The sequence below is a fragment of the Chenopodium album genome, chromosome 20 (assembly GCF_948465745.1).
Source record: "Chenopodium album chromosome 20, dcCheAlbu1.1, whole genome shotgun sequence".
NCBI lineage: Eukaryota > Viridiplantae > Streptophyta > Magnoliopsida > Caryophyllales > Amaranthaceae > Chenopodium > Chenopodium album.
The window spans coordinates 648027-674941 of NC_137853.1; the positions used below are offsets into that span (position 1 = coordinate 648027).

The following is a 26915-nucleotide window of genomic DNA, read 5'->3' on the forward strand; positions in this document are numbered from 1 at the left end:
TAGCACTACTTGAGTATAATTTATTACTCTGTGATATTAAATTTGCACAATATTGTAAAATGATACTCATGAGAATTTATTGTTAGAGGTCAGCTAGATTTTTGCCCGTAAAATAAGAAAGAGGGTATTTAGACTATTTACAACAACCTCGCTCTAGGCAGAAGGCAGTACATTAGGGCAGTGTATAACAAGTGAAATGTGAAAATATTTAATAAAAAAAAGAAGTTAAACAATGACTTATAGCAAACATTTAACCTGGTTAATATCTTTTCACATACTAATATGTTACATGTGTAGTATTGTGTTTAATTGAAAAGTAGTCAGAGTAGGGTTTGTATACAAGTACAATATTAAAAGTCAAAAACGTGTCACCTAATATCAAACTAATGAAATATAATACTCCCTCCGTCCCAAAAAGAACGACTCATTTGGGTTGATTACGCGGGTATTAAGGAAGTTATGTAAAAAGAAGTAAAGTGTATTGGAAAGATAAATTTACATAGGGTTTGTAAAAAAATAAAGAGAGAAAGTAATAAAATAACACGGAAAATCAAATTTTTATATGAGAAAGCTAATTTTGCACCAATATTGTAGCAAATTGGTGGGTGTTTTAATGCAAATGGGTCATTCTTTTTGGGACAAAGTTTTGGCCAAATGGGTCGTTCTTTTTGAGACGGAGGGAGTAGTATAACAACCCTTGCTTATATTAAAATACATAAATTGCTACGAAGTTACCCATAAAATAATGGTAATTTATGGTTCTTGGGTGAGCAGAACCATTGATCATTGACTTGTAAACAACTAAACATAATTATGCTCAGGTTAGGATTCCAAAACATAGGACTAATAATCTGGAACCTTCTTCCTTCTCAAAGATCCAGTGCAGTAGTTGCTAGCTCGCTCACTTTGAATCTTAATTGATTTAACTCCTTAACTACGTACGTACAGCTGTTACAGAGTAAGTTATAAGCAAGATCAAGTCCTAAACTCCTAAACTGTTAATTTACTAATCACCAACTATTTACCATGGAGTTTTTAACAGGTTCATTCAAAGGTTTTCTTACAAATTATGTGTGCATGCATTTAATTACCTAGTAAATTGCTAGTCATTTCATTGATATATAGAATGATAGAGTATATATAATGATTTCTTAAGCAAAGCATTGATATTTGAAATTGATGAATAATACTGTAATAGATCACATTTTACTTCTGGTGGATAAGTTTGTAGATGGTATACTCTTATTATAGTTTCATGAAATTAAATTTATAAAAGTAGTTTCATAAAATTGAACATACGAGTAGACTATTGGTCAAAGATTTTGTTTCTACCGCAAATAGTCAAATATAATCTAGTATTTCATGACCAAGACATTACTAATTCATGGTATTGTACTTATACAAAGTCAATCCTTTTTATTCCACTCGCTATGTATAAATTATATGTACACAACTATACATCACTAAAGCAGTGAGAAATAATATAAATTTACAATTATACAAGTTTTTTCTTACAAAATTGTACTTATAAATTCAACTAAATGGCCATTAAATGTCAACGACTTAAACTGATTGTTTAAAGATAGAAGAGTAAACGATGTGTCTTATGCAGTAATTCGACATGAAAGAAGCCCTGTCAAATCATCAATAATTGGTTCATTGTTTGACTTTTGAAATTGAAAAATGGATATATACATTAGAAGAATCTAGGCTAGCTAATAATTTATGCGTATGCATTTGTGGTATGACTTCGAACTGAACAAAAATACAGACAAAAGTGTAAGAAGAAGGTTTTAGTAATACACAGTTTTGTCCTTTTAACAAGTGAAGTGAGTCAAGCAGACATAAAGAAAGTTCCTAGTTTCAAAGTTTTCGTGCATCCATTTAATGTACAGCTACAAATACCAATATTAATTAATACTCTTATAAAATAAAATTATTCTTAATATATAGCTTAGATATCAAATTGTAGTACTATGTCGGAGATTGTTCTAATCTGTTTGCCAAAAAAATCTTGTATTCTTTATATTCATGCTTATCTACAGCACATAATGTAACCCAATTTTTAAGGCAGTACCTATTAATTTCTATTAACTTCGATCTGCATATTATTGTAACGATTATTAGGGTCACCCACCTTGATAATTTCTTACTCAACTTGCAATTCGGGTGAGTTGACTAACTTCGATCTTTTCTTATATGTTATGTTTTGACTTTTTGCACTGTTTATATATGCTAACATTAATAACTTTTATAATAAGCTAAGTATGTAGACGTAATTGTAAAATAGTTGTACATTAACAGGCGTTATTTTTAAAATGTTATAACTTATAAGTACTAAGAAACAAAGCTCTTCCAAATAAAGACTGATCTTATTGTCAACTCCGTAGAACACAAAGTGCATGAATATTATCTAGCCAAATGATAACTTTGTCAATTTGTCTAGATACTCATGGCATATTAACGTACGTAGTACGACTAGTACCTAGTACGTATTATAGATTTGTAAAAGCAACATGATAATGTGAATATTTTAAAATCAGTAATCTATCATCTGCTTACTAATTTACTGGTATAAAATTGGTCCAAAAATAATGTAAGGCCCAATACGATTGTCCAAGTCTACTAGTAGTGGGCTAAAGCGTAGATCATTTGGAGAATACTTTTATCAAATGGGCCAACCTACCAAACGTCCAATCCCAATGCATCGAACCTTCTCTTTGCTACTCTTAGGCCCCGTTCTTTAGAGCTGCTTTACTCTGCTCTGCTATGCTTAAAAATAGTACTTAAAAATAGCTGCTTCCATCTGCCCTGCTCTGCTCTGCTCTGTCCAGAAGCTCAAAAGAACAGGGCCTTATACAAGTATGAGTTACTTTGCAAATTTGTAAGTTTAATTATGTGACCTCATTCAAATTTGAGATATCCAAAACTTGATAGCTCATTTTCGACCAAGGTCAAAGTTAACCCAATTTGAACCAAATTGATAGTGACTCATTTCATCGTAATTGCATGAATATAATCTTCAACCACTATTGGAAAGGTTCTTCCCAAAAAAAAAAAAAAAAAAAAAAAAAAAAAAAAAATTGCTATTGAAATGGTTTCATTTTACAATATATAGTTAGGTTGTGGGATCAAAACCTACCAGAAACACTTTGAGGTGCGAATTTTTAAATTTATAAAAAAATCTTTTAGTTAGTTACCAGGGTAAAAAAAAACTATAAAACGAGATGTATATGACTTGTCATACTATAACCCATCCTAATCGAAATCGAATTCAATCCAATTTAATTGGTAAGGTCTTTGTAAGGGTTCCCCACTCCATCTGAGGTGGCCCTCTCACCTTCACTATTTAAGATTTTTTTGGCATCACAAATTAATGGGGGTCATCTCTTTGGTCCTAATTTGAGTGTATGACCCACTATAATACCATATACTTAATACTAGTACTTTACTTTGAACTTTATAGATTCCAAATTTGTGACTCAAGAGCGAGAGTAGTTAATTAAATTGAAAACATACTAAATACGGCCCCTGATATGAGAAGGGCTCCATTGTTCATTCAAATATTAGTCATACAATTCCTACAAAAATTTAGGTACCTATGTAATGTCACACTAGCCTTAATACTTTTGGTAGAACATTGTATCAAAATAATTATATTATATCATTGTTCATGCGATTCTCTTTACATCAAGAAAAAGGTTAACATACAAATAGAGATGTGTCACATATGTCGTGCACACGTTGTGTTCATAACTTGTAGATCCGATCATGTTAAGTATATTGCATATATGTACTGCCAATCTCAGAACTATACATAATACATGTTTTATCAGTGACTAATGGCATACCGCAATTTGCGGAATATATAAAGATTTTAAGGCCAAAAATTGAACTATTGAAGACAAAAATTGTTTGATTGACCTTCGTCTAATTGTCTTGCATGTCACAATAAGTACAAATCCCAGTTGAAAAAACAAGCAATCATATTTGAATACTCCAATTGAGTTCAATTATTTTATGGGGATAAACCCAATTTCCAACAGTTCACAGTCTATTTCTTTATAGCTCAACTTGGTACTAAAATCAAATAAACTGACCTTTATACCTCAAGCCCATAACAGCATAAACTTGATTATATTCGCCACATCGAAAACAAACAAAGATGCTAACATGATTGAAGAATCCCACTAAAATAAGTCACTTAGATTTGGTATCACTGGATCGATCAGTTGAATGTCTTGTAATAGTCGTAGTTGTGATAATATATATAATTTTCCGGATAAAAAGTTACTCATATAGAGTAAGACACGAATGAATACTCGTATAGGTCAAGGTAGGACACAACATTAATACGGAGTATTCATATATAGGACATAAGAAATAGATGAAGTATTTAAAAAAATTCGTTGTTCTTATGATGTTATGCCATGAGATCATCTTAAGTTAGAATAATTTACGGAAGAAAACCCGAAAAAGCTCATGATTAAGCTTACATTATACGAAGTATTAAGGATTTGGACAGTAGGACATCCATACTTTCCAACAAACCAAAGTCACAGGATTATATTGCACCTTTTCTAGTAGTGGGAATTGTAGGTCTCTCTCCACCCACTTTATTTTTTCTCTTTTGTGGGGTTTAGGGGTTAGGGATTGCGCCAGATTGAACATATATACTATATATGAGGTCGGTCATGAATAATTAAGATCTATAGATGTGAATGTATTCCTAAATATTTGAAAAGAAATAAATGCACAAATTCAACATTAATGACTCAAAAGCTAAAGTTGTTCTTGCAATTTCGTAGAAGTTTTACAAACATTACAAACCAATTCATCAAGTATTCAACTTTGATCAACAATTGTACTCCCTCCGTCTAATTTTTTCCTCAAGCGATTACAAATTAAAAGAACAAATAGAGACGGAGGGAGTACAGAACAACACAAGTACTTATCACACAATTACAACATGATTAAAGTACCAAATCACAACATCTTAGAGAACTCAAAACAGCAGAATGTAAAAGCTCAGTCACTAAACTTTGTACTTCACAGCTCACAAATTATTAATTACTTCCAAAAAGAAATGAAAAACAAAATTAATCCAAGAATTAAGAATATTTTACAGATGTAGTTTTGCAAATTTATACCTAGAAACAAAACGATTAACCAAAGCAAGAGCGTTACTAGTAAGTTGAGCAACATTATTTACCCTCTTTTGAACAACACCCTTAACTTTCCCACCTTTATTATGTCCATCCGATAAACCATCAACACAAGTACTTTCATCAGTTAACGCACTACTAACCCAAGTTTGAACATTACTCATATGCCACATAAAATCTTCCCCATTAGTATACCCTAAATTCGCAAGCTCCGCAAACGAACGTGTTAGTTGATCAACCCCATCACTCATAGTATCGATACAATCTTTAACTGCCTCGAACTCTCTATGTTTGATCCCTTTAGCATTTTTCATTCGTGAAACAAATCGAGCAGCTGATCTGGCCTTAGATAAGCTCACCGCCAACGCGGTTAAGGCTAGTTGGCGGTGGCTTCGGCCTATCTTGCTACCAAAGCCTGATAGGCTATGGTAGCAAAGAGGAGGGTATCGCGTGGCACGACATGATGATTGTATGAAACTTGAGGGATGTTTATTAGTGTGCTTAGTTGGAGACCTTGGAGGGTGGTGTGCTATGGTTGTTGAGAGTATAGAAAAGAGGGAAGAAAGGATGAGGAAGAGAGTAAATATTGGTTTTTCCATGGTTTATTGGTTTGAGTATCTTTGATTGTGTGATATGAACTTTTAAGGGGGTTTAGGGGTATATAATATGGGAAGATTATCTGGTAAAAAAAGTTTGGTTTGTCTGTCTATTTTGGCTTCTTTTGTGGACTGTTATTTGTTTAATGTTTCTTTGACAGTATGTAGTGTTAATCAGTTTTGGAGAGTATCTTGGATCAACTTTACAAATTACTCCTCTTTTTTTTTTTCTTTTTTTTTCTTTTTTGAGAGACTACTTATTACTACTTTACTAGGTACGAACTTTGTTTCCTAGTACTTTTTCCGTCCCATTAGATATATTCACAGGGTAAATAAAATCAAAACTGGGATAACTTTTAAAAAAAAAAGACATTATAGCAAGACGATATGATGAGAACAGAGGAGGGATAGATAAGTAGAGCCCACTAATCCAACGTATGTAGTAATCATGATGTGCAACTTTGCTAGGGTGTACTGTGAGTCGTGTGATTGATGAATTTTCTGGAAGTAAAAATGTGTAGTTATTACTAGTTTACAGCTGAATGTAGCATGTCATGTTCATGTAATATGGTGCGTCATTAATATTATAATATGATTCATGAACAAGAACAACTTCAAGTTTTCCATTGTGGGTCCAAATAATAAAGTTTCAAAATGTATTTTTTTAAAAACTTGTTTTTTTAGCTTTTCTTTATTAAAAGGAGTTAAATTGAAACTATTGCTTGGATAGTGTTTGGTTTGTCGGCTCGGTTTCCAACTATTCCCCATACATAGGCATAGCCTTTCTGTATTAGTATGGTTGTTGTGTTACTTGTGTATACAGTCATTTCAGATAATTAGCTAACACGAATAATGAAGTTGTAAACCAAACAAGGCCATGTTTTGATCAATAGAAAAATGGATGGATGAAAAATGTTAATTGGTGGCAAAATCAAAAGTTAGGTACAAACATCTTTTTTTTTTTTTAAATAATTATAATTTTAATTTTGATTAAGTATTGTTGTTCTAGCTGTAAATCTGTAATGTTAGTTGTATAAGAATTAAATTAAATACTCCTTTTGTTGACGATTAATAAGTACGGAGTATATTAGATTGTTCATCATTAATTGGAAAAATAAAATAAAATAAAATAAAAAGAAAAATTTTGAAAGTATAAGATATAAATGTTTTGCACAGATAGATGAAAAGCCGTTGCCCAATTTATGTACTGTACATAGTAAAACAGAATCCTTGTTCTTGCAATATCTGAAGATTGATTGTGATATCTTGCAAGGAAAATCTCTTCTACATGCCTTATCTAGGATAATTGCACACATGATCATTGATCAGTACCTCAAAATGCTCCCGAAATTCAAGTCATCAATAATATTAATTTTGCTTTACACCAAAATTTTGTGAAAATTTTGAATTTACATAGCCTCAGCTTGAAATGCTAAACTATATACCCCATATATTAGATGATCGAAGAAGAATGCTCTTGCAATTCACTGAAATTCTATACTGTTACATATTTGATAACAGATGCGCGAAGCTTCTCCATGTATTCTGCAGCTTGCTTCTGTAAAGAAAATCAGAATCAGCTTTGTTAGCTTGCAAAATCTTATTCAAGCAGGGATTGATAAAATAAACATTCCTATGGACTGGACTATAGTCCAATCTTGAGCCAACTTTGTGACATTTTTGGTCTTATTTTACACTTGGGCATTAGACTTTTGTGCTCCCAACAATAAGATCAACTACTAGTCCATGAAGTTGGTGACTTGGTGGACAGGTCCAAGTCAGTCCGTGCTGAGCCTATGCTGGCCCTTTGGCCACTTCTAGGTGAAATGCACTACCATCTAACATTACCAAGAATCAATCAGTAGGATGCATCAACATAGAACAAAGTTCAGAATCCTATAACCTCAGTTGTTCTGGTTCTGCAGTTTTCTGTCACCAAAATTCAGTTTTCTGATCCTAAACTTTTCCTTTACTAAAGTAATATCCCTGCATAACTCATACTAGAGAATCCCTGCTAATTTGTCTTCCAAAATGTGTGATCAAATGAGTATCACCCTCATGATGTTTTCGGATAATGGCTAGGCAAATCGATCATGTATAATATATCTACTCATTATCTTATAAGCTAGACTCTAACCAATGTAGCTTGTCCTGTTATAAAAACACCACTAATGAATTTTAGACAGAAATACAGAATGACTAGGCTTGCATTCTACGAAAAAATTTCCTACTGCTTAAACCTCTCATAGACTCATACCTGATCACTTCGATGTGCACTTGCTATGTTCTCATCAAGTAGTGTCACCAAAGAAATATTCAGCTCATTATGCTCAACCATCTCCAATAACTGCACAGTAAGGACAATGACATGAATCCGTATGACCAAATAAAGATTTTACATTAAAGAGGGGTTTGATTCAGAAATGTGTCAAAAGTATACTCCGTAGTACATACAGTAGAGTTTACGTCCTTGGAAGTGAAGATTTTTGTAAGACTTTGCTTAGCTTTAACAAGGTCACTCTGCAATTTATCATATGCTTCTGCATAGCAGCAAAGGACCTAAACAAATGAGCTTAACGTGCAAAGGACTATCGAAAAATAATCATCTAAGGTTAACATTAACAGACCTGATGCTTCTGAAAGAGCCTTTTGCAATGCCTCCAATTCAATCAATCTGTCCTCCATTTCCTGCAGAAATAAGTAAAGATTAGTACATCATACTTAATTTTGATGTCGACTACAGTATCAAGTATACAGTATAAAATTTATTCAAAAAAGCACCTCAGTTTTAGCCATAGCAAAACGAAGCTGGCCTATTTCAGATTGTAATTGTCTGAAAAATCCATCATTCAACCTGCAAATTCAGCAAGAAATAGTATTGTTGTTATATCTTAATGTGAAACATCTTCTTATAAAGTGAGCAAGCAATTTACTATATAAAACAACTGAAAGTGTGCCTTAGACCCTCAATAGGTTAGAGCTCAAAATGCTCACTTCAAATAGGCTCAAAATAGCTAAAAAATTCTACAATATTATTCCTCAAAAAAGGCACCACAATATACTGACATGACAAAATTATCTATATTGGATAACAAGGTGGTAGTTTTCCGAACATCCTAATATAATACTCCATGTAACAATTTTATTCACAATGAAAAGAGCATATTTTCCTTAAATTCACAAGTAACTATCCTTGAGATAAATAGAAATCCAATATAAACATCATAAGTAACATATATCAACATGGAAGTTGTAACATAACATGATTCAAAAAAGACAACCTCAACCAATAACAAAATTCATAGAAAAGTTACCTTGGCCTCAATCTAGCAATCTCAAATTCAATCTCCTGAGCCTCAGTATCAAGAAAATACTCAATCAACTCCGAATCCGTATCCGGAATAACCCGAGACTGAAATCCAAAATTCAACCCAATCCAATAATCATCATAAAACAAATAAGAGGAATTCATACAAAGTAGAAAGAAACTTGAAATAATAAGTAGTATTCTGTATTAGTAAGTAAATAACCTGACGAAGAGCTTCTCGACGTTCCTTTTCTTCTCTTAAATGACGTTCGTAATCATCTTTAGCATCAGCATCTTTTTCAAACCGACGTTTGAATTCCAACCTGTCTATATGCCCTGCTTGGGCCGGTGTTTTGAATACCCCTTCTGGATCCTTCCTTTCCAAAAAACAATAAAATTACTCTGTCAAATTTTAACAAAATCATGCGCCGAGTAGTGTAATTAATGCTCGACTAACTAACTACGACTACATTTACGACCCTTAAGGCTGTATATATCATTTTCCTAAGCCCGAAACAATTAAAAGTGGAGAGAAAGGAAGAATAGTTTACCCAAACACAACAAATTTTGGGCCTTGAAGGGACTTTGATTGAGTTAGGGAATGAGCGTAAGTGAGCTATTCCGAAGCTCAGAGCAGCCATTGATGATGATGATTTTAAAGATTGGTTTCTTTGTTATCTAACGGATATACTTTTTTTTTTTTTTTCTTATCCTTTCTAAATTTAGCTATAAATAAAACTACCGCAGATATTTTTTGGACGGGCCTAGCCCAATAAGGAGCCCAATAAGGATTTGAGTGGGCCTAAAATATGGCCGACTTTGTGGGCTAAGATGATATATTCATATGCCATCGCAATTTGTACGATATATTCATGGTAAGACAATAAGTCTATTGTGCACCTTGGTCTATCTAGAATAGATGGACCATACACAATTATTCAGATTTTTTTTACTAACTGTTCAAAAGTATATGCATTGTACATTGTGATTGATTGTTTAGGTATTTTTATTTAATGTTTAAAATTTGCGATGTTCAAAATTTTTTTACTAAATATTTATAATTTGCAATTATTCAAATATTTTTACTAAATATTCAAAAGTATAGGCGCAATATAGCTATTCAAGATAGACCAGGTTCCATAGAAGAAGTTGTGCATAGTAAGACTTTGTAATTCGAATTGGACTCCGTAACCCATGGGCTAGTAAATCCTAGTTGATACAAATGAGGCCTGTTTCGTAGTAGACCCATTACTGTTATTGGACTTTTGATGGATTATGGATAGCATCAAAGAATTAATTAATATTAACATTCAATTTTATAACGGGTAGCTTTCATTTACAATTTTGTATGTTATAATAAAACAGCTCAACATTCCTTCAAAAAAAAAAAAAAAAAAAAAAAAAAAAAAAAAAAACAGCTCAACATCTTCAATCGTGCCAACCAATAACTAATCATCTTCAATAATAGTGAGCAGCACTGCAGCATTATACACCCCTCCTAACGGTTTGACCATACTAATTTATTTTAATAAACTATACTTGAATATGCTTATCCTTAATATTAACAAAATATATCCTAAAACCTATGACAAAGAATATAGATTATATAATCTCTATTAGATACTATAAATAAACTTTTAGATAATCGTCTTGTGCTAGAAATTCATTCATAAAAATGGGTATAATTAATGTCATGTTGATAGTCGGAATAGTATGTTTGTCAATGACTATAATGCCCTCGATCGCGCAAGATGTGATGAGTCCTACCCCTGCTGTTTCGGGGTCATCAGATACACCAGAGTGCCTAAAGAATATAGGAAAATGCACGACTAAACAAATCAACCCAAACGATCCATTTGAAGAGATAGACTACTCCAAGTGTTGCTCAGAGTTGAGAACTGGAGTAGCCGATCCAAAATGTTTTTGTACTATTGAGGGTACTTACAACAATTATATTCCTCCTAATATTACTGCTTTTAATGGAACTGTTGTCCAACCTCGTAAACCTCCCTTCTCCGAAGTCGAGCTGGAATACAACAAGATTTTTCAGAACTGTAGTATTGACACCACTTATGCCAAATTGTGCGATGGTACGTAAATCAATTTCCTCTTATCTCTCTCCATCTCTCGTACATATTTTTTACGTATATTCGTTAATTAGAATCGTTATCTTAATCTATATTTTTTTTTTAAACAATAATCTAGAGTTCTAGACAATACTACTCCGTATTTCCTTTGCTTTTGAAGTGCTACGTCAATTTGATCAGACACATTTATCATATTACATATAACATAGTGTACTCACATTGCATGGAATAGTCATATATATACTCATATATACTGACTTTTGAAATCTGAATATTCTTTAATTCTCATGCAGGTGTTGTGACTAATTCTGAGAGTGAGGCGGGGAGGATGTCCACTAAGATTATATCAATTATGGGATTGATTCCTAGTGCACTTTTTGTTTGGATGATCTAATCATCATGTCTTAATTAGGGTTCATAGTAATTTGGACTTACGAAATTAATAATTATATGTACAATTATCTCTAATGATGTTTGTTTGTCAAATCTGTTGTTGATTTTTATTTAAATAAGGGATACAAATTCCCGTAAAAAAAGGGGGTTGAAATTTGAAATAACTTGTATGAAAGATATACTCCTTTTTCCAAGATCTAAATGGCATGTTGCATTTATTAAGAAATGAATGAAGTTGGCTTTCTCGGTTTCTTTTTACTTTACTTGTTTCATTTATCACGTTTTGTCAATGCATTATGAATAATTTATAACAATAACCATCATTTAAAAGAACCAATCAAAGGAGCGGATCTGAATAGTGTAAAAGTTAAAGTAATTCAAGTAAAAAATAACGGCAAAAGTGTATTATATTCTTTATCATTACAATGATTAGGGTGAAATGTAACATGTCTTTGGCCATGTGTACACTAACGCCATGTTTGAAAACCGGTTATAAATAACGGTAATTAGGGCATGTTCACATTTACTGAGCTGAACTTAGATGAACTAAATTGTTTATGAGAGAAGGAAATTATGAACTGAGCTGAACCGAATTGTTTATAAGAGAAGGAATTTAAGAACTAAGCTGAACTGGACTAAACTGAATTGAAATTAAGCTGAAGTGAACAGACCCTTAGTAATGAGGATAAATTTGTATGTAAATTTGGAAAGAAAATAACTGTTTATTCCCTTAATCTTGTAAGATATATATAACCTCTAATTTGCTTATTTTCCTCATAAGTTTTCATTCCCACCAATGCCACTTTGCACGTAGTAATAAATGGTACTCCGTAATGGAAAAAGCATATGCTCATTAGACAATCTCAATGATTATAAGTTGTTTTCCAAACTAAATTACACTTCAAAATCATTGTAAATTGTAATGGAGCAATACATGGAACACATGATTTGGATTGATGGAATTGGATACCGGAAACTAAGAGTATATTTACATCCTCGCATGCCTAGCCTGAAATTAGTCTAAGTCAATTTCAAATTTTGTGAATTACAACTTGTTAATTATATTAGACGAAGGAATAAAGTAGTTTTATGGATAAAGTGCAACTTGGAGGCATGTGCATCCATTAAATTGAAGTTAATTAGCTAGAGATGATTGATTGATTGGTATGTCTAGCAAGTTGACATTATTATTATTGTTTGTCAATGGCTAAAAGAAAAAAACAAAGAAATGAAATTAGATGACTTTGCCAAAGTCTTCGATAAAAAAAATTATTTTGGAAATTCTAGAACTATTTCTTGTTTTGGTTTGTTCGTATCTAATCAAATATTATATAGCAAGAGGAAGTTTCATGTGAATAAGGGTCTGTTTACATTTACTGATTTGAGCTGAACTGAACTGAAATGAATATTTTATGAGAGAGGAAATTAGGAGTTGAACTGAACTGATTGGAGCTGAACTGAATTGAAATTAAGCTGAAGTAAGGCCCTAAGTTTACAAAAATGATGATGAAAAAAGAGCGAAGGAGATTTCAGACGGTAAACCCTAATTTTATCATATTAAAAACCTAATCTCACTTCATGTACACTATTTACTCTAACAAAAGTCTAAGGTTTTTGCAAACAGTCAATTAATTCATAATCCAACATCACCACTTATTTCTTCATTTAACTCCCTAAAGGAAATTAAAAAAAAAATAATACGGAGTAGTTTTCATATATATTACCCCCATGGCCTATTAATAATAATAATAATAATTAAAAATAAAAAAATAAAAAAAAACATAGTTTTCATACATATTACCCCCATGGCCTATTAAAAAAAAAAATCATACTCCCTCCGTCCCTAAATTACATTCTTGTTTTCCTCTATTATGTGAGGAATAAATGCTAGAAACAGGAATGTAATTTAGGAACGGAGGGAGTAGTTTTCATATTTATTACCCCCATGGCCTAACTTATTAATAATCATGCTATGTTAATGGGTTAATGTAATTATTTTTACATAAACTCTCAAAAGACACCATTATTTATCTTATACATTGCATATATAAATAATTAATCATGCTCGAATCATTATAAACTTATAATAAAGTGACTTAAGTGGCCGAGTTGGAAGATTATGTTAAGTGTATACAAAGTACAAAACAAATAATCCAAACATCTTCGATCGTGAGCGGCATAGTTACCTAAAGAAGTCAAGAAAGATTTATTACATTTTGTAGGCACAAATGGCTCATTAAAATTATAACTCTAAAGAGTTTAAACTATATCAACCTGGCCTATTGTTTAATTTAATAAGGAACCTTTTGTTACTATAAATAACGAACCTTAGGCTAGTCTCCATCTCTTCATTACTAACAATCAAAGAGTGTTAACTTTAGATTAACTTAGAGAAAGAGAGAGATCAAGATTTAAACAAAGAGATGGGAGGGCTAACAATGGTGGCGGCGGTAATGGTAATGTTGTCAATGACAATAATGCCCTCATCGGCACAAGATAATCCTATGGGGTTACCAATCTGTTGGGCAAAGATAGACGATTGCACTGCTAAGGCAGGAATAGTCGACCCAGAAGATCCGACAATTGATTTCAGTATATGTTGCCCTGTAATCAAACCACAAGTAGCCAATACAACATGTTTTTGTAGCATTAAGGATTACCTCAAAAATATTCCTAATGAAGAACCCGCTGTTGTCGCTTCTAAAGTTGAAGCTTTGGCCAACAAACTTCTTTCTGATTGTAAAATTAGCTCCACGTTTGATCAAATGTGCAACGGTATCATACTTTACTTTTTCTTGTCATTTCAATTAAAAAAAAAAAAACGTTACGATTTCTTAATAAGTTTTCTTTGGTATGTGCATGTGATTGCCAACATTGTACAAATAGTTCTACTAATGCTATAAAAAGTTATATAGCCTTGCTGAAATGCAATTTGTAAATAATACACAAAATAAGTTACTAGTACTTGTATATCTAGTAAAAGGAGTTGTAACAACGTTTTAAGAGATAACTAGTATTTGAGCTCGGGCGATGCCCTGGATCATAACATAATATATTGTTGATAATTTATTATACATTTAATAACTTGTATCATAAGGTAACATAAAATATCATAGCTTAGTGGTAAGATGATCAACTCTAAATTTCGAGGTTGCGTGTTTTAATAATCTTGCGGAGAACATTTTTTAATAATATAAGTGCATGACATGCAATGTGAAACGTATGAAAGAAAGAGCCACGTGGTGTTGAATGGGTTACATGGCGTAATAGGAAATTTAGTAGATGATGTGGTGTAATGAAGGGGTATACGTGGCACATAAACTTTCTTGATGTAGCGTTTATAATGATCAATCTCTTGCAGGTGTGAGTGAATCTGAGAGTGCAACAAGCGAATCAACAAATGAAGTGGGGAATAAGATGCCAGAATTGGGAAAAAGTGGTGCCACCAAGATTAAATCAATTATTGGATTTGTTCCTGCTGGTGCACTTTTTGTTTGGACGATGATATTGTCTTAATTATATATATTTTGTATTTTTAATTTGGAATTTATTTATTCGAATTTATGTATTTGATGATTTTAGCCTGCATGAATGAGAGGCATATATAGGGTTTGAAAGATGACAGATTAAACGTCATCCACTCTCATCTGCATGCATGCAACATTTTTTTTCCCCAAGACCAAATGATTTTGGTATACACTATTCATCATTATAATAATTTGATCGTAATTTTTATTTTTTATATTTTAATTTTGTAAATGTAACCTGTCTTTGGAGAGCATTGAGGGTGGTCCGATCGAGAGAATACTGTAAAATATTGTGTTTCTGCATTTAAGTACGTGAGAATACTGTGAAATATTGTGTTTCTGCATTTAAGTACGTGTTTGCATTGACAAGGTGAAAATGGGCAATTTGGATCAGGCTTAATTCAATCATTATAAAATGATAGTGTCATTTCAGTTCAAAAAAAAAATGGATAGTGTCATTTGATTTGAGTTACATTTTGACTTAATTACAATAAATCATACTCCGTATTATGTCAAATTTACAAGAGAGAGGAGGGTTTTTTTTTTGGATATTTCAACGATAATACAATAGGGGGCATGTATTTTTCCAGCCCCTATACATATTAAGATTGGGCTCATATATTATGCAGGCTTGTATGAGCCAAAATATGCTAACTACAAGAATGGCTCATACACAAAATGTAATGTATGAGCCAAACTCTCACGCAAAATGTAACATAAGGTGTTTATAGCGGTTTCACATCAGAAGTTGAGAAGATCAAAACTTTAATTTCCTTATATTGGGGTTGATACAGGTTAACTATAAGCCTAAAGAGGACAATATCGATTAAAGGGTTCAAATTGACATAGAGTACTTACCAGATAATTAATACCTAAATTTATTAGACCAGAAACCTTTTTTTTTTTTTTTAACATACTAAAAAAAAAAAATAGACATTCCTAAACTCAATATGTTTATTTAAAAAAACCTATTAGAGCATATGGGGAATTCTACTATGGTCATTCCTCATTTTGACCACCACTATAATAAAATTTGATTGGCCAAGTTTTCCTTTATTTAAATAGTTGGTCAAACTTGTTTTTCTTATATTTCTATTTTTATTTCTTTTCTATTTTCTGAAAATTATATTTTGCTTTTTTGAAATTCTATTTTTTATATTTCAAAATTATTTTACTAAAATCATCTTTTAATTAAATCCAAAAATAAAATTAAATTAAAAAAATAAAATAGAAAATCATTTTTCATTGTTCTTCGTCGTTCTTCAATTCAAACTTCTTCGATATTCTTCATCTACGGATGAATTTAACCTCCAATTAATAATCTCTGTACTTTAGAGGTACTTGTGCATCAATGGACATCAAATATATAGCCAGATCCGAACTGCTCATTCGATATTTTTCAAATATCGAGTTTTAGCGCAAATGGGATTGGGTTTTAATCCTTGAATAATTTGTTTTTACTATACAAAATCCATCGATTGATGCGAAATTGTCGGCATTATGTAATCGAAACCTAAATTTTAAGTTTTTCAAAAATCTGGATTGGACAAGAAATTCTGAGAAGAAAACGGTACAATTTTTTTTGCGAAACCTATTTGATCCAAAAAAAACAATTATGTAAATTTAAATTTTGTTTGTGTACATGTAACTATGTAAGTAATCCAGATACAGATTGGACATTACCTGTATGAAACATCTATATTAATTATTGGCTACGACCATACGATCATTTGGACATTACTAATAATTAAAACAAAATGTACTTCGAAATGCTATTTAGATAATGTGAGTAAAATCTAATTAGATTTGTACCAATTATACATGCATGTGTAATTGCCGTGTAAATTATATTTTTGTACTTTTTAAATAACAAATTGACATTGCTAAATTGTATTTCCTTTACTTTGCAATTTTAACTGGTAATATCCTACCACTATACCATTTGTGTCATGAACCAACTATACTGAAATTTGATTCAAATACTAATATTTTATATATGTATTGTAATATTATTGGTAATTATTAATTATACTATAGGTTAGTACCTATTGATTATAAACCCATAATTTTGTTAGTAATAGAAAATTATATATTAATACCTAAAGATTAACAACTATAATTATTGTTGAATATAATGTATATATTTTAGTCAAAGGGGATAATTAGCTTTACAGTTATTTTCGTAGTTTAAAGCTTCTGTTAGATGTAACGTATTCTATGGAGATTGATTCCTAGTTTGTAGCCTAATGTCAAGCTTATACTTTGGATATATTCTGTATAATTGAATGAATGAGAATAGGAAGCAAAATATTCCCATCTTCTTTCATCGTATCAAACTAATTATCTTCTTTTTTTTTTCTTTTTTTTTTTGACGAGAAATTATTTTCTTTTTGAGAAGATAATTTCTTTGACTAAAGTATATAATTATATTTAACAATTAACAATTATCTTCTAGTGTTGCTCCTAATTACTACAAAGTATATTTTAAAATTTTGATTATACGGATTTGTAAAAAAAGAAGTTATGCATATAATAGAAGTTTTGCACGGTCTAAACTAATGCAAGTATGCAACCAATTAAGAAGATTTATATCCACAAAAAAGTTGTTACAATTTTTAATGGGAGAAAAATAAGCAATCACCACTTATAGTCATTGAGGCAATATCTTATATAGAATAGTTCCTATAAAACAAGTAAATTACTGTGAGGTTTCAAAAAAAAAAAAAAAAAATGTAAATTACTGTGATATATAAAAGTAACATTTTTTTTAAATTTACTATCTTTACTAAATATATGTCAGCTTTCAATTTTTTTATTTATTACTGTATTGAAGATTTATACAAATAACTTTGTGATCAAATAATAACTTTGTGATATGTACCTGCCATTATTGAATATTGTAACAGATTATTAATAAGTTACAATTGTAATCATTTATCCTATAATTAAGGCATTATACAAGGGAAGGATATATATTAAATATACTTTTAACTAAATTAGAGATATTCCCTCAAAAAAAAAAAAAAAAAAAAACTAAATTAGAGATATATACATAAAACAGAATATATGATAATTATACCATATATTCTAACAATAATGATGAAACTCATATGAATTATTTTCCTTTCTTTTAAAAAATTCAACCAAATTCATTTCTTTTTTTTTTTTTTTTTTTTTTTGGTAAAAAAAAAAAATCAATCATAAAGCAATCAATTAAATTCTTTAATTTTCTTTTTAAAAATCAATTAAGTCAGTCAAATTCATATGAAATATTTTGTTTACAAATAAAGGTATGGATGTAACATTGAATGTGCTCGTTTTCATAAAATTAAGCAGTCAACAGCTAATCTTAATCTTATATTAATGGAAAAGTTATTTGTAAATTTGTAAATTAATAGGGAATTTATCACATGCCATTATTAACTTGTATTTTATTTTTGAATAGTTGCTATAATTATATGGATACATAATACAAAAGTTGTCACCCGAAATATAATTTGCTATATCAGACAAAGGAATAGCTTTTTGATATTTACATAATTTACGCATTGTAAGATTTGTAACTGTGTTGAATTGTTGATACATGTCTTTGGACTTTTGGTTAGGCCAAAATTTTAAATATACGAAAAATGAATGTAATCAAACAATTAAGAAAAAGGGTGTTGGTATAAACTTGTTTTGGGTATTACCCTTATGCACTGTATGTATAATTGATAATCACAAAAAATTGTTATCATAGGAAAATGGCTTATAGTACTTAAACATTAGGACTTAAACTACATATAATTATCATAAGGTAATAATCGTGTGTGTGGCAAATATATCACACGTAATACAATAATGCTAATTTGACTCTTGGCTTGCCTCTATAGTCCCTTAAAGTATGATTAAATTCTTATGAATAGTTCTATAACAATTTTTTCCATGAAATTTTTCTAAAGGTGGGTGTTTTACTGTTTTAATTAGTTATATTGAAGTATATGCTTATAGAATTAATACCAATATAGTAGATATATAAGTTACCATTGATATCAAACCTTAGCTTGGTAACATGGGTGGTTTGTCTAGTGAAGACCAAAGTCATATTCACTATTAATTAAGAATATAACAAGATATTAATTAATAAATTAAAAAGCAATAGTTGGTAATTAATGTCCAAAGAACGTAGTTCGTGGCCAATAATTAATAGAGATATTTCATTTAGGTAATGTCTTATCTGTATTTGGGTAAAATCTGATCTATATACACAAACACGATTTTGATTTACATGTTCGTTTTTTTTGGATCAAGCAGGTTTTGTAAAAAAATTGTATTGGTTTCTTCTTAGAATTTTCTGACGAACCCATATTCTTGAAAAACTTAAAAATTTTGATTTCGATTACATAAAATCGGCGATTTCGCATCTATGGATGGATATTGTACAATCAAAATCAATTATTAAAAAACCAATCCCATGTTCGCTAAAACTCTGAATTCGAAAAACTCAAAAATTTCGAATATACAATTTGGATTTGGCCATATTTTTTGTGTCCATCGTTGCGCATGTACCACTAAAGGAAACTGATCGTTAATTAGAGGTTAAATTCATTCATAGATTAAGAACAATGAAAAAGCATGAAGAACAACGAAGAACACTGAAGAACACTTTTTTATTTTGATTTTTTTTTTATTTAATCTTATTTATGATTTTATTTTAAAGTAATTTTAGTATAATATTTTCGAAAATAAAATATTTAATTTCAAAAAATCAAAAAATAATTTCCGAAAAATGGAAAAGAATTATAAATAGAAAAAATAAAAATAAAGGTTTGACCAACTATTTAAGTAAAGGAAAAATTGGCCAATCAAATTTTATTATAGTGGTGGTCAAAATGAGGAATGACCATATTAGAATTTTTGGTCATTTTATGTGAAGCTTTAAAGTTCTATGATATATGCTGTGTACTAATGTTAGCATATATATTAGTAAATTACCATTGAAGTCTCAATTACCTTTGTTTCAAAAAAAAAAATGTGCAACAAATTATATGAGCTTGCACAGGACAAAATTTGTTTATAAGTGTTGAATTGAGAGATAAAGATAGTTACGCATAATTGGTGGTATACACTTTACATATTTATTTGTACGATGACAAACCTTCTTCTTTTTTTTTTTTTTTTTTTTTTTTTTTGTTTTTTTTGTGTGTGTGTGTGTGGAAACGAGGGGCAAAGCCCCAAAACGAAGAGAAAGCTAGAACAAACTACAGGAAGAAAAGAAGTTAACAACGAACAAAAAAAAAAGCGAAAAACAAAAATAAAACACTACTACCAACCAAAGCACCTATAGACTAAGTCATCTTGCTTGGCACTTTCCTTGGATAGCCATCCCACGCAAATCCTCCATTAAAACAGCACGAAGGTCCCCCAGGAATGCCTTGAAGTAAGCTTTTGCTCTGAATGAACGCCAAAGTTAGCCAGCCAGTCGGCAACTCTATTGGCCTCCCTGTAGCAGTGCCCTATCGTTACCTCCCACCCACTCTATTATGACAAGAAAGATTGTCTAACATTACACCAGTTAATGCAACTGTTTAATTTATATGGTGGTATACTACATATTGTTGAGACTAAAAACAATGAATATGAAATAATATAATGCACCAAAATAAACTGATGATACTAATTATTGATAAACAACGACTACAACTTCATATCTTTTTTTGAAAGCAAAGTACATAACCTATATATAGACTAAATACCATCTTATCCACTAACATACTGCATACCTAAAGACCCGGACTAAGCAACTGCATCATTCTAAGAATATGCTACGTATATCCCACTAACTAACCCACTATTAGTAAATATCCTAAGACCCACTAACTATACTCCTTATAATAAGCATACTCTAACAACAACTAACAAGAAGATAGGAAATACTAACGACTAATAATTTGAAGCAATTACCAACACATATATGCTAGCATATGTCACACAAGGCCCAGGTTTGATTGGAGCCTTGCATCAGTGACAATACATTTATTTTCGATGAAACTGTGTATATATATTTCAGTAAATATTCATACAAATTTAGCTTGTATAGTTTTAGCACATGAGGAAAATATATGGATAGAAATCTCTGTCAAAGAAATGAGCAACATATACATAAAGATGATGAAAAGTTAAGATGATTTATTTATTGCTATCTATTATTCAACTAGGCAATGTTCTTTACCTAGTTATAATATAAGTTGTTCGTTTCTAGCTTAAAAAGATACTAGTATCTATTATTCAACTTGCAAGTTGACATTAATATTGTCCAGTTGTCAATAATTAGAAGAAATAAGAGCAAAGATTGACTTTGCCAAAGTCTAGGATTAAAAAAAAAAAAAAAAAAAATCCCTATTGTGGAAATCTAGGCTCATGCTTTTGGCTAGTTTTCAACTTTTCATGCAATGGATTCATTCAAGTCTAGAAAGCCTGAGAAGAAGTTACTCCGTATAAGATAATAAGGTAAAAACAAAAACAAAAAAATGAAAACTTGATCATCTCTACATATTTACTAATTACTACAAGTACATATTAATTTTAATCTGTGTGTCATTGTGTGCACAACTTTTAATTTAAATTGTTCAAAAAAAACTTTCACTTTAAATATCTTTAATTTTTAATTTGTGTAAAAAATGTTAATATTTTTATAACAAACATTTATACGGAGTATTTTTTTATCCTTTGATGATAAACGATATAATTATAAATCATCTCATTTTGAAATTTATTTCCTTCGTAATTTATGTTGATTCAAGAAATTTTATATAATTTCTTTAATGCAAAGAGGGCATTTGTAATACACATACAGTATTTTTAGCCTTAATTAAAGTTGTATAGTGTATTGTGGCCTAGTGGAAAATTATGATAAATAATTAAATACAAATTGCAAAAACAAATATTCTCAACATCTTCGATCGTGGGCAGCATATACACTAACCAAAAGAAGAAAGTATTACTCCGTATTATACATTGACTTTAAGATTTATTGCATATATATATATATATATATATATATATATATATTTATATATATATATATATATATATATTTATATATATATATATATATATATATATATATATATATATATATATATATATATATATACACACACAAAATGGTTCAAAAAATTATATTCTGAACATTTCTATCCAATTTTTATACACATATATAATTTCAATTAGGAATTTAGGTTCCTATAAATTGCCTTATTTCCATCTCTTAATAACAAGTATTTAGGAGTACGCTCCGTACATAAATCCTGTCAAAAATAAGAAACAATATATCGTAATAAGTACGTAAAACAAGTACGTACATTATTACGTGTTCATTATTAACAAAAAAAACATGGTGATGAGTGGGAGATTGAACAAAGAAATGAGAGTGATGTTAATGGCGGGAACTTTAATGCTGTTAATGACAATAATGCCCTCTTCAGTGAATTCGAAGGATGAACCAGTCTGCTGGCAAAAGATGTATGAATGCATTTCATCGGCGTTACGGCTACAACCACTTCCAAGCTTCGACTGGTGTTGTCCGGAGATCAAAGCACAAATGGCGGCTGATTTACCATGCTTTTGTAGCACCAAAGAATTTATTGTTAATACGTCTCTTAAGGATTGTAAGCTTGGCTCCAATTATGATAAATTGTGCAAGGGTACGTTTCCTTAATTTCTCCTTGTCTCTTTTCTTTTCTAACAGAAAAATCGCATTGGTTTGGTTCATTATTACGGCATATGTATGTATGATTGGTACATATGGTGGGCTTTTGACCAATAAGTGAAAAATAACATTGTAATAAGTGCTAAAACCCGAGAGATTATATAACCTATTTTTGGCATTATCCATCAATTTAAGTTTTTATTTTGGAAAAAACCCATCAATTTAAGTTATGTATGTGTTGGGATGATCTTTAAATACTGCTCCCTTCGTCCCCTATTGATGGTCACTTTTGCTAAAAAATCACGGGAATTAAGGAGAAATAAAGAAAGTACATTGAAAAAGTAAATTTACATTGGATTTGCAAAAAAGTAGAGAGAGAAAGTAATTAAAGTACATGGGAAAGTAAAATTTACATGGAAAAGTTAATTTTGCACAAATATTTTTGCAAATGTTAGAGAATTTTGGTAAAAAAATAATATTAATGGTACTTGAAAAAAGCAAATGTGACTAACATTTTGAGTCACTAAAAATGGCAAAAGTGACCATCAATAGGGGACGGAGGGAGTATTATAATATTAGTGCAATAAGAACGTCACATGTTTAATTTTTGTCCACTCCTTTATTTTAAGTGAAATATTAAGCCTTATGTATGATGATTATATGTTGCACTTACAATTCAAATTCAATGAGTTCTTATCATGTGTGAGAGCATAATAGCTAGAGTAAAAATGTATTCATGGGTTCAATCGTCAGATTAAGCTAAGTTTAGTAAATTATTTTGCATGATCTTGTTAGGAGTAGAAAATTCTTCAACATTTGAATGTCAAGCATTATGCAAACAACTCATCGCTAAAAATGATCTGAACTAAGAATGAATACACATCTATCTAGTACAAATCATCAATTAACTTTGGCCACAACTTATAATTTATTAATTTGCAAACAATTTACTATTTGTACTCGTATGTGGTGTAACGATTATGTTAAAAGATAGTATAATATAATGTTGTTTCTGATACAGATGTGAGTAAATCTGGGAGTGGAAGTAATTCAAACGAGGTAGGGAAGCCGCCAGGGATGGTGAAAAACGGTGCTGCCAACATTGGATTACTTGTTGGATTAGTTTCTGCCTCAGCCGCACTTTTTGCTTGGATTATGATAATTTTTTAATCAAGGATTGGAAATAATTACTATTTGCACATAAATCACATTAATGTACAAAGTTTTTTTTTTTTTCCAAAGTATATATTTTCCGGTATGATTGTGGTTTTTTTTTTTATTTTTTTTTATTTTTTACTTTTTATTATTATTATTATTTTTTAAAAAATATTTTTTATTATTTTTTGTTGTTTATTGTTGCGGTGAGAGATGCTAATAGACTTATACTCTGTATGGTTGTTGTTGCCCTTGACGGGTTTATCTAATCGATCTATATCTATATCTAAACTTTATTATTATAGTTATTTATTTCTATATCTATGTCTAAACTTTATTATTATAGTTATTTATTTATATACTAGTTAGTGATAAAATCACATACAATTGTTAATCATAATGCTTTAAAAAAAGGTATTTTGTTAAATACGAGTCTGGGCCGCACACGCAAACCAAGAGAGAGAGATAGTTCACTTCACAAGTCTAATGATGTTCTATCCCAAAGCCATATGGCAATAGGAGGAGTAATCCTTTAGCCTTATAAAGTGTTTAACTCTCTCTTTTTTAATCAATGTGGGACACTAGCTTACATGTAGCGATACTTGGGAAATTTATTCTTCAACATATTTCAACTGAATAATATATCAAAATAAAGATATGAGAGTGAGAGATAGCTCCATAGGTTAGAGATTCTCTCTTGATTTAGGAAATCCTTGTATTAGTTCACATTGCCTACCTTTGTGGCTCTTTAAGCATACACACACAAAAAAAAAATGTACTACGTATGTTCTGTAACAATGGACTTACTCTTGTAGTGTATAATCTGTTGTATGGCGCCTAGGCATTGGGTGAACAGCATGGGTGTTAAATGGGCTATTTTATTGGGCCTATTGACTAACAAATTGGATACTTTTATCTATATTGGCCTGGTCTTGTAAATAGTGTTTTTTTTTTTTTTTTTTTTTTTTTTTTTTTTTTTTTTTTTTTTGACAATGTAAATAGATTAATTTATCAAATCCAATCAAGTGCAACTAGTTTGATCCATGGGCTAGTAGATACAGATTAGGCCCGTTTCCTAGTGGACCCACTAGAATTATTGGGCTTTTCAACGGATAGCATCAAGTATTAACTAATTTTCTATTTAATAACGGTAGCTTTCAGCCCCTAAAGTCTTAGTTGGAAATTACAATTTTGTATGTTATAAAACAGCTCAAACACCCCTAGCAACTTCAATCGTGCTAATCATTAACTTCTATCGTGAGCATCATTATACTCACCTAACGGTTTAATCATACTAATGATACAATAAAATATACTTGTGTATGACTATTAACCATTTTAATCTATTAATTAATCCTTATTTCGCTACTATAAATTAGATCAATCTATCAACTTGTCAATATTCCAAACTCAAAAATAACTAGATTTTCCACATAAAATCAGAAATTCTTTCATAAAAATGGGTATTAAAAATGTCATGTTGATAGTAGGAATAGTATGTTTGTCAATGACAATAATGCCCTCGGCCGAGCAAGAAGCTATGAGTCCTAACCCTGCTGGGGGGTTCGAGCTACCAGAAGAACTAGGGTGCCTAAAGGAAGTAGACAAATGCATCGCTAAAGAAAATGCGCCGATAACAGATCCAACTGCCAAGCTAGACTACTCAAAGTGTTGTTCAGTGATCGAAACTGCAGTAACCAATACTACATGTTTCTGTACTATTGAGGATTATTATAAGAATGTTACTCGTGATTATGAAGCTAATATTAAAAATCTTACTGCTACTTTAAATAGTACTACTTACAATCCACCCCCTCTTCCTCCATTCTCCAAAATCGAGCTCGAATATAACCACATTTTTGAGGAATGTAGCATTGACACCACTTTTGCCAAATTGTGCCATGGTACGTATTTCCATTTCCTCTCTCTTTATCTCCCGTACATATTTTTATAGATAGATACGTTACTGAATTTAATTTTGAAACAAACATAATATAACACAATTAAATGATTAATTTAACTATACGTTATTGTATGCAACTAGTTAGTTGTATAGTATGATCTATCGACAATATTTAGCTAGCTAGCTATAAAGGGCAACTAATGCAAACAATTAAAACTACTACGGAGTAATTCGTATTTTACTATATGTAGACTTTTTAAGAATTACTACATCGTATATGTTATTCCTTATTATATTAAATTGAAATCTCAAAATATGAGTTTATTTCCATGCAGATGTGACTAATTCTGAGAGTGAGGTGGGGAAGATCTCCGAAAATGGTGCCGCTAAGATTGCATCGGTTATTGGATTGATTCCCGGTGCTCTTTTTGTTTGGGCGATGATCATGTCTTAATTAGAAGTCACATACATTATTGAAATTTGGACTTTTAGAATTAATGATTATGTATGCACAATTATTCCTATTGTTCATTTGTCAAATCTGTTGTTAATTTTTTTTTTATTTGTATAATAAGAAATCAAATTCTGAAATTATGAAAAATATTTTTTTTTCAAGGGCGAAGACATTTTGCACTCAATGAGAAACGAATGCAATGATTTGGTGAAAATAAAGTAACTTGTCTTTGGACATGTATCGATCGTTGATGACTAGTCATAACCAACAATAATGAGCATTAAAGAAGTTTGTATGTAAATTTAGAAAGAAAAATAACAATTGTTCGTACCATGATCTTTTAAAATGACCTCCAAATTGCTACTTTTCTTCATAACCTTCCATTCTACAAGGTAATGAATAAAAATGTAAAAACATGAAGAAAAAAAATACTCCAATAATGTAACAAATACTTACATGATTGTTCCATGCGTTACCACTTTTCTTATTTTATTACAATTGGTGGTCCCTGCAGGGGCCTGTACGATACATCGTATAGACGTTTTGCAAAAAAAAAAAAAAAAAAACGAAAAGAACATAATATAGACAAGTAATGAACCTATACCTAGAGTGAAAAGAACATATTATTAAAATGTAAT

At 30.6% G+C, this 26915-nt stretch overlaps 1 protein-coding gene and 1 pseudogene across 1 annotated transcript; both read right to left on the reverse strand.

Annotated features, from left to right (window-relative positions):
- Positions 1 to 4771: 4771 nt before the first annotated feature.
- LOC145598018 (pectinesterase inhibitor 9 pseudogene) lies at positions 4772 to 5896 on the reverse strand (annotated as a pseudogene).
- A 1206-nt stretch (positions 5897 to 7102) lies between these two features.
- On the reverse strand, positions 7103 to 9754 carry LOC145597990 (uncharacterized). Its single transcript, XM_081654274.1, has 8 exons — positions 9620 to 9754; positions 9292 to 9441; positions 9076 to 9173; positions 8543 to 8615; positions 8389 to 8449; positions 8216 to 8301; positions 8019 to 8108; positions 7103 to 7319 (listed from the first exon to the last, which is right to left on the reverse strand). Exons 1-8 carry the CDS (start codon positions 9707 to 9709, stop codon positions 7257 to 7259), a joined length of 711 nt encoding a protein of 236 aa, XP_081510400.1. The 5' UTR covers positions 9710 to 9754; the 3' UTR covers positions 7103 to 7256.
- Between the last annotated feature and the right edge of the window lie 17161 nt (positions 9755 to 26915).

What these genes read in the sequence shown, in the direction of transcription:
- LOC145597990 (XM_081654274.1), bottom strand. Translation starts at nt 9,709, where the DNA reads ATGGCTGCTCTGAGCTTCGGAATAGCTCACTTACGCTCATTCCCTAAC. An exon ending in CCAAAATTTGTTGTGTTTGG is followed by an intron (nt 9,442 to 9,619) that starts GTAAACTATTCT and finishes TTGGAAAGGAAG; the next exon opens with GATCCAGAAGGGGTATTCAA. An exon ending in TTGCTATGGCTAAAACTGAG is followed by an intron (nt 8,450 to 8,542) that starts GTGCTTTTTTGA and finishes TTATTTCTGCAG; the next exon opens with GAAATGGAGGACAGATTGAT.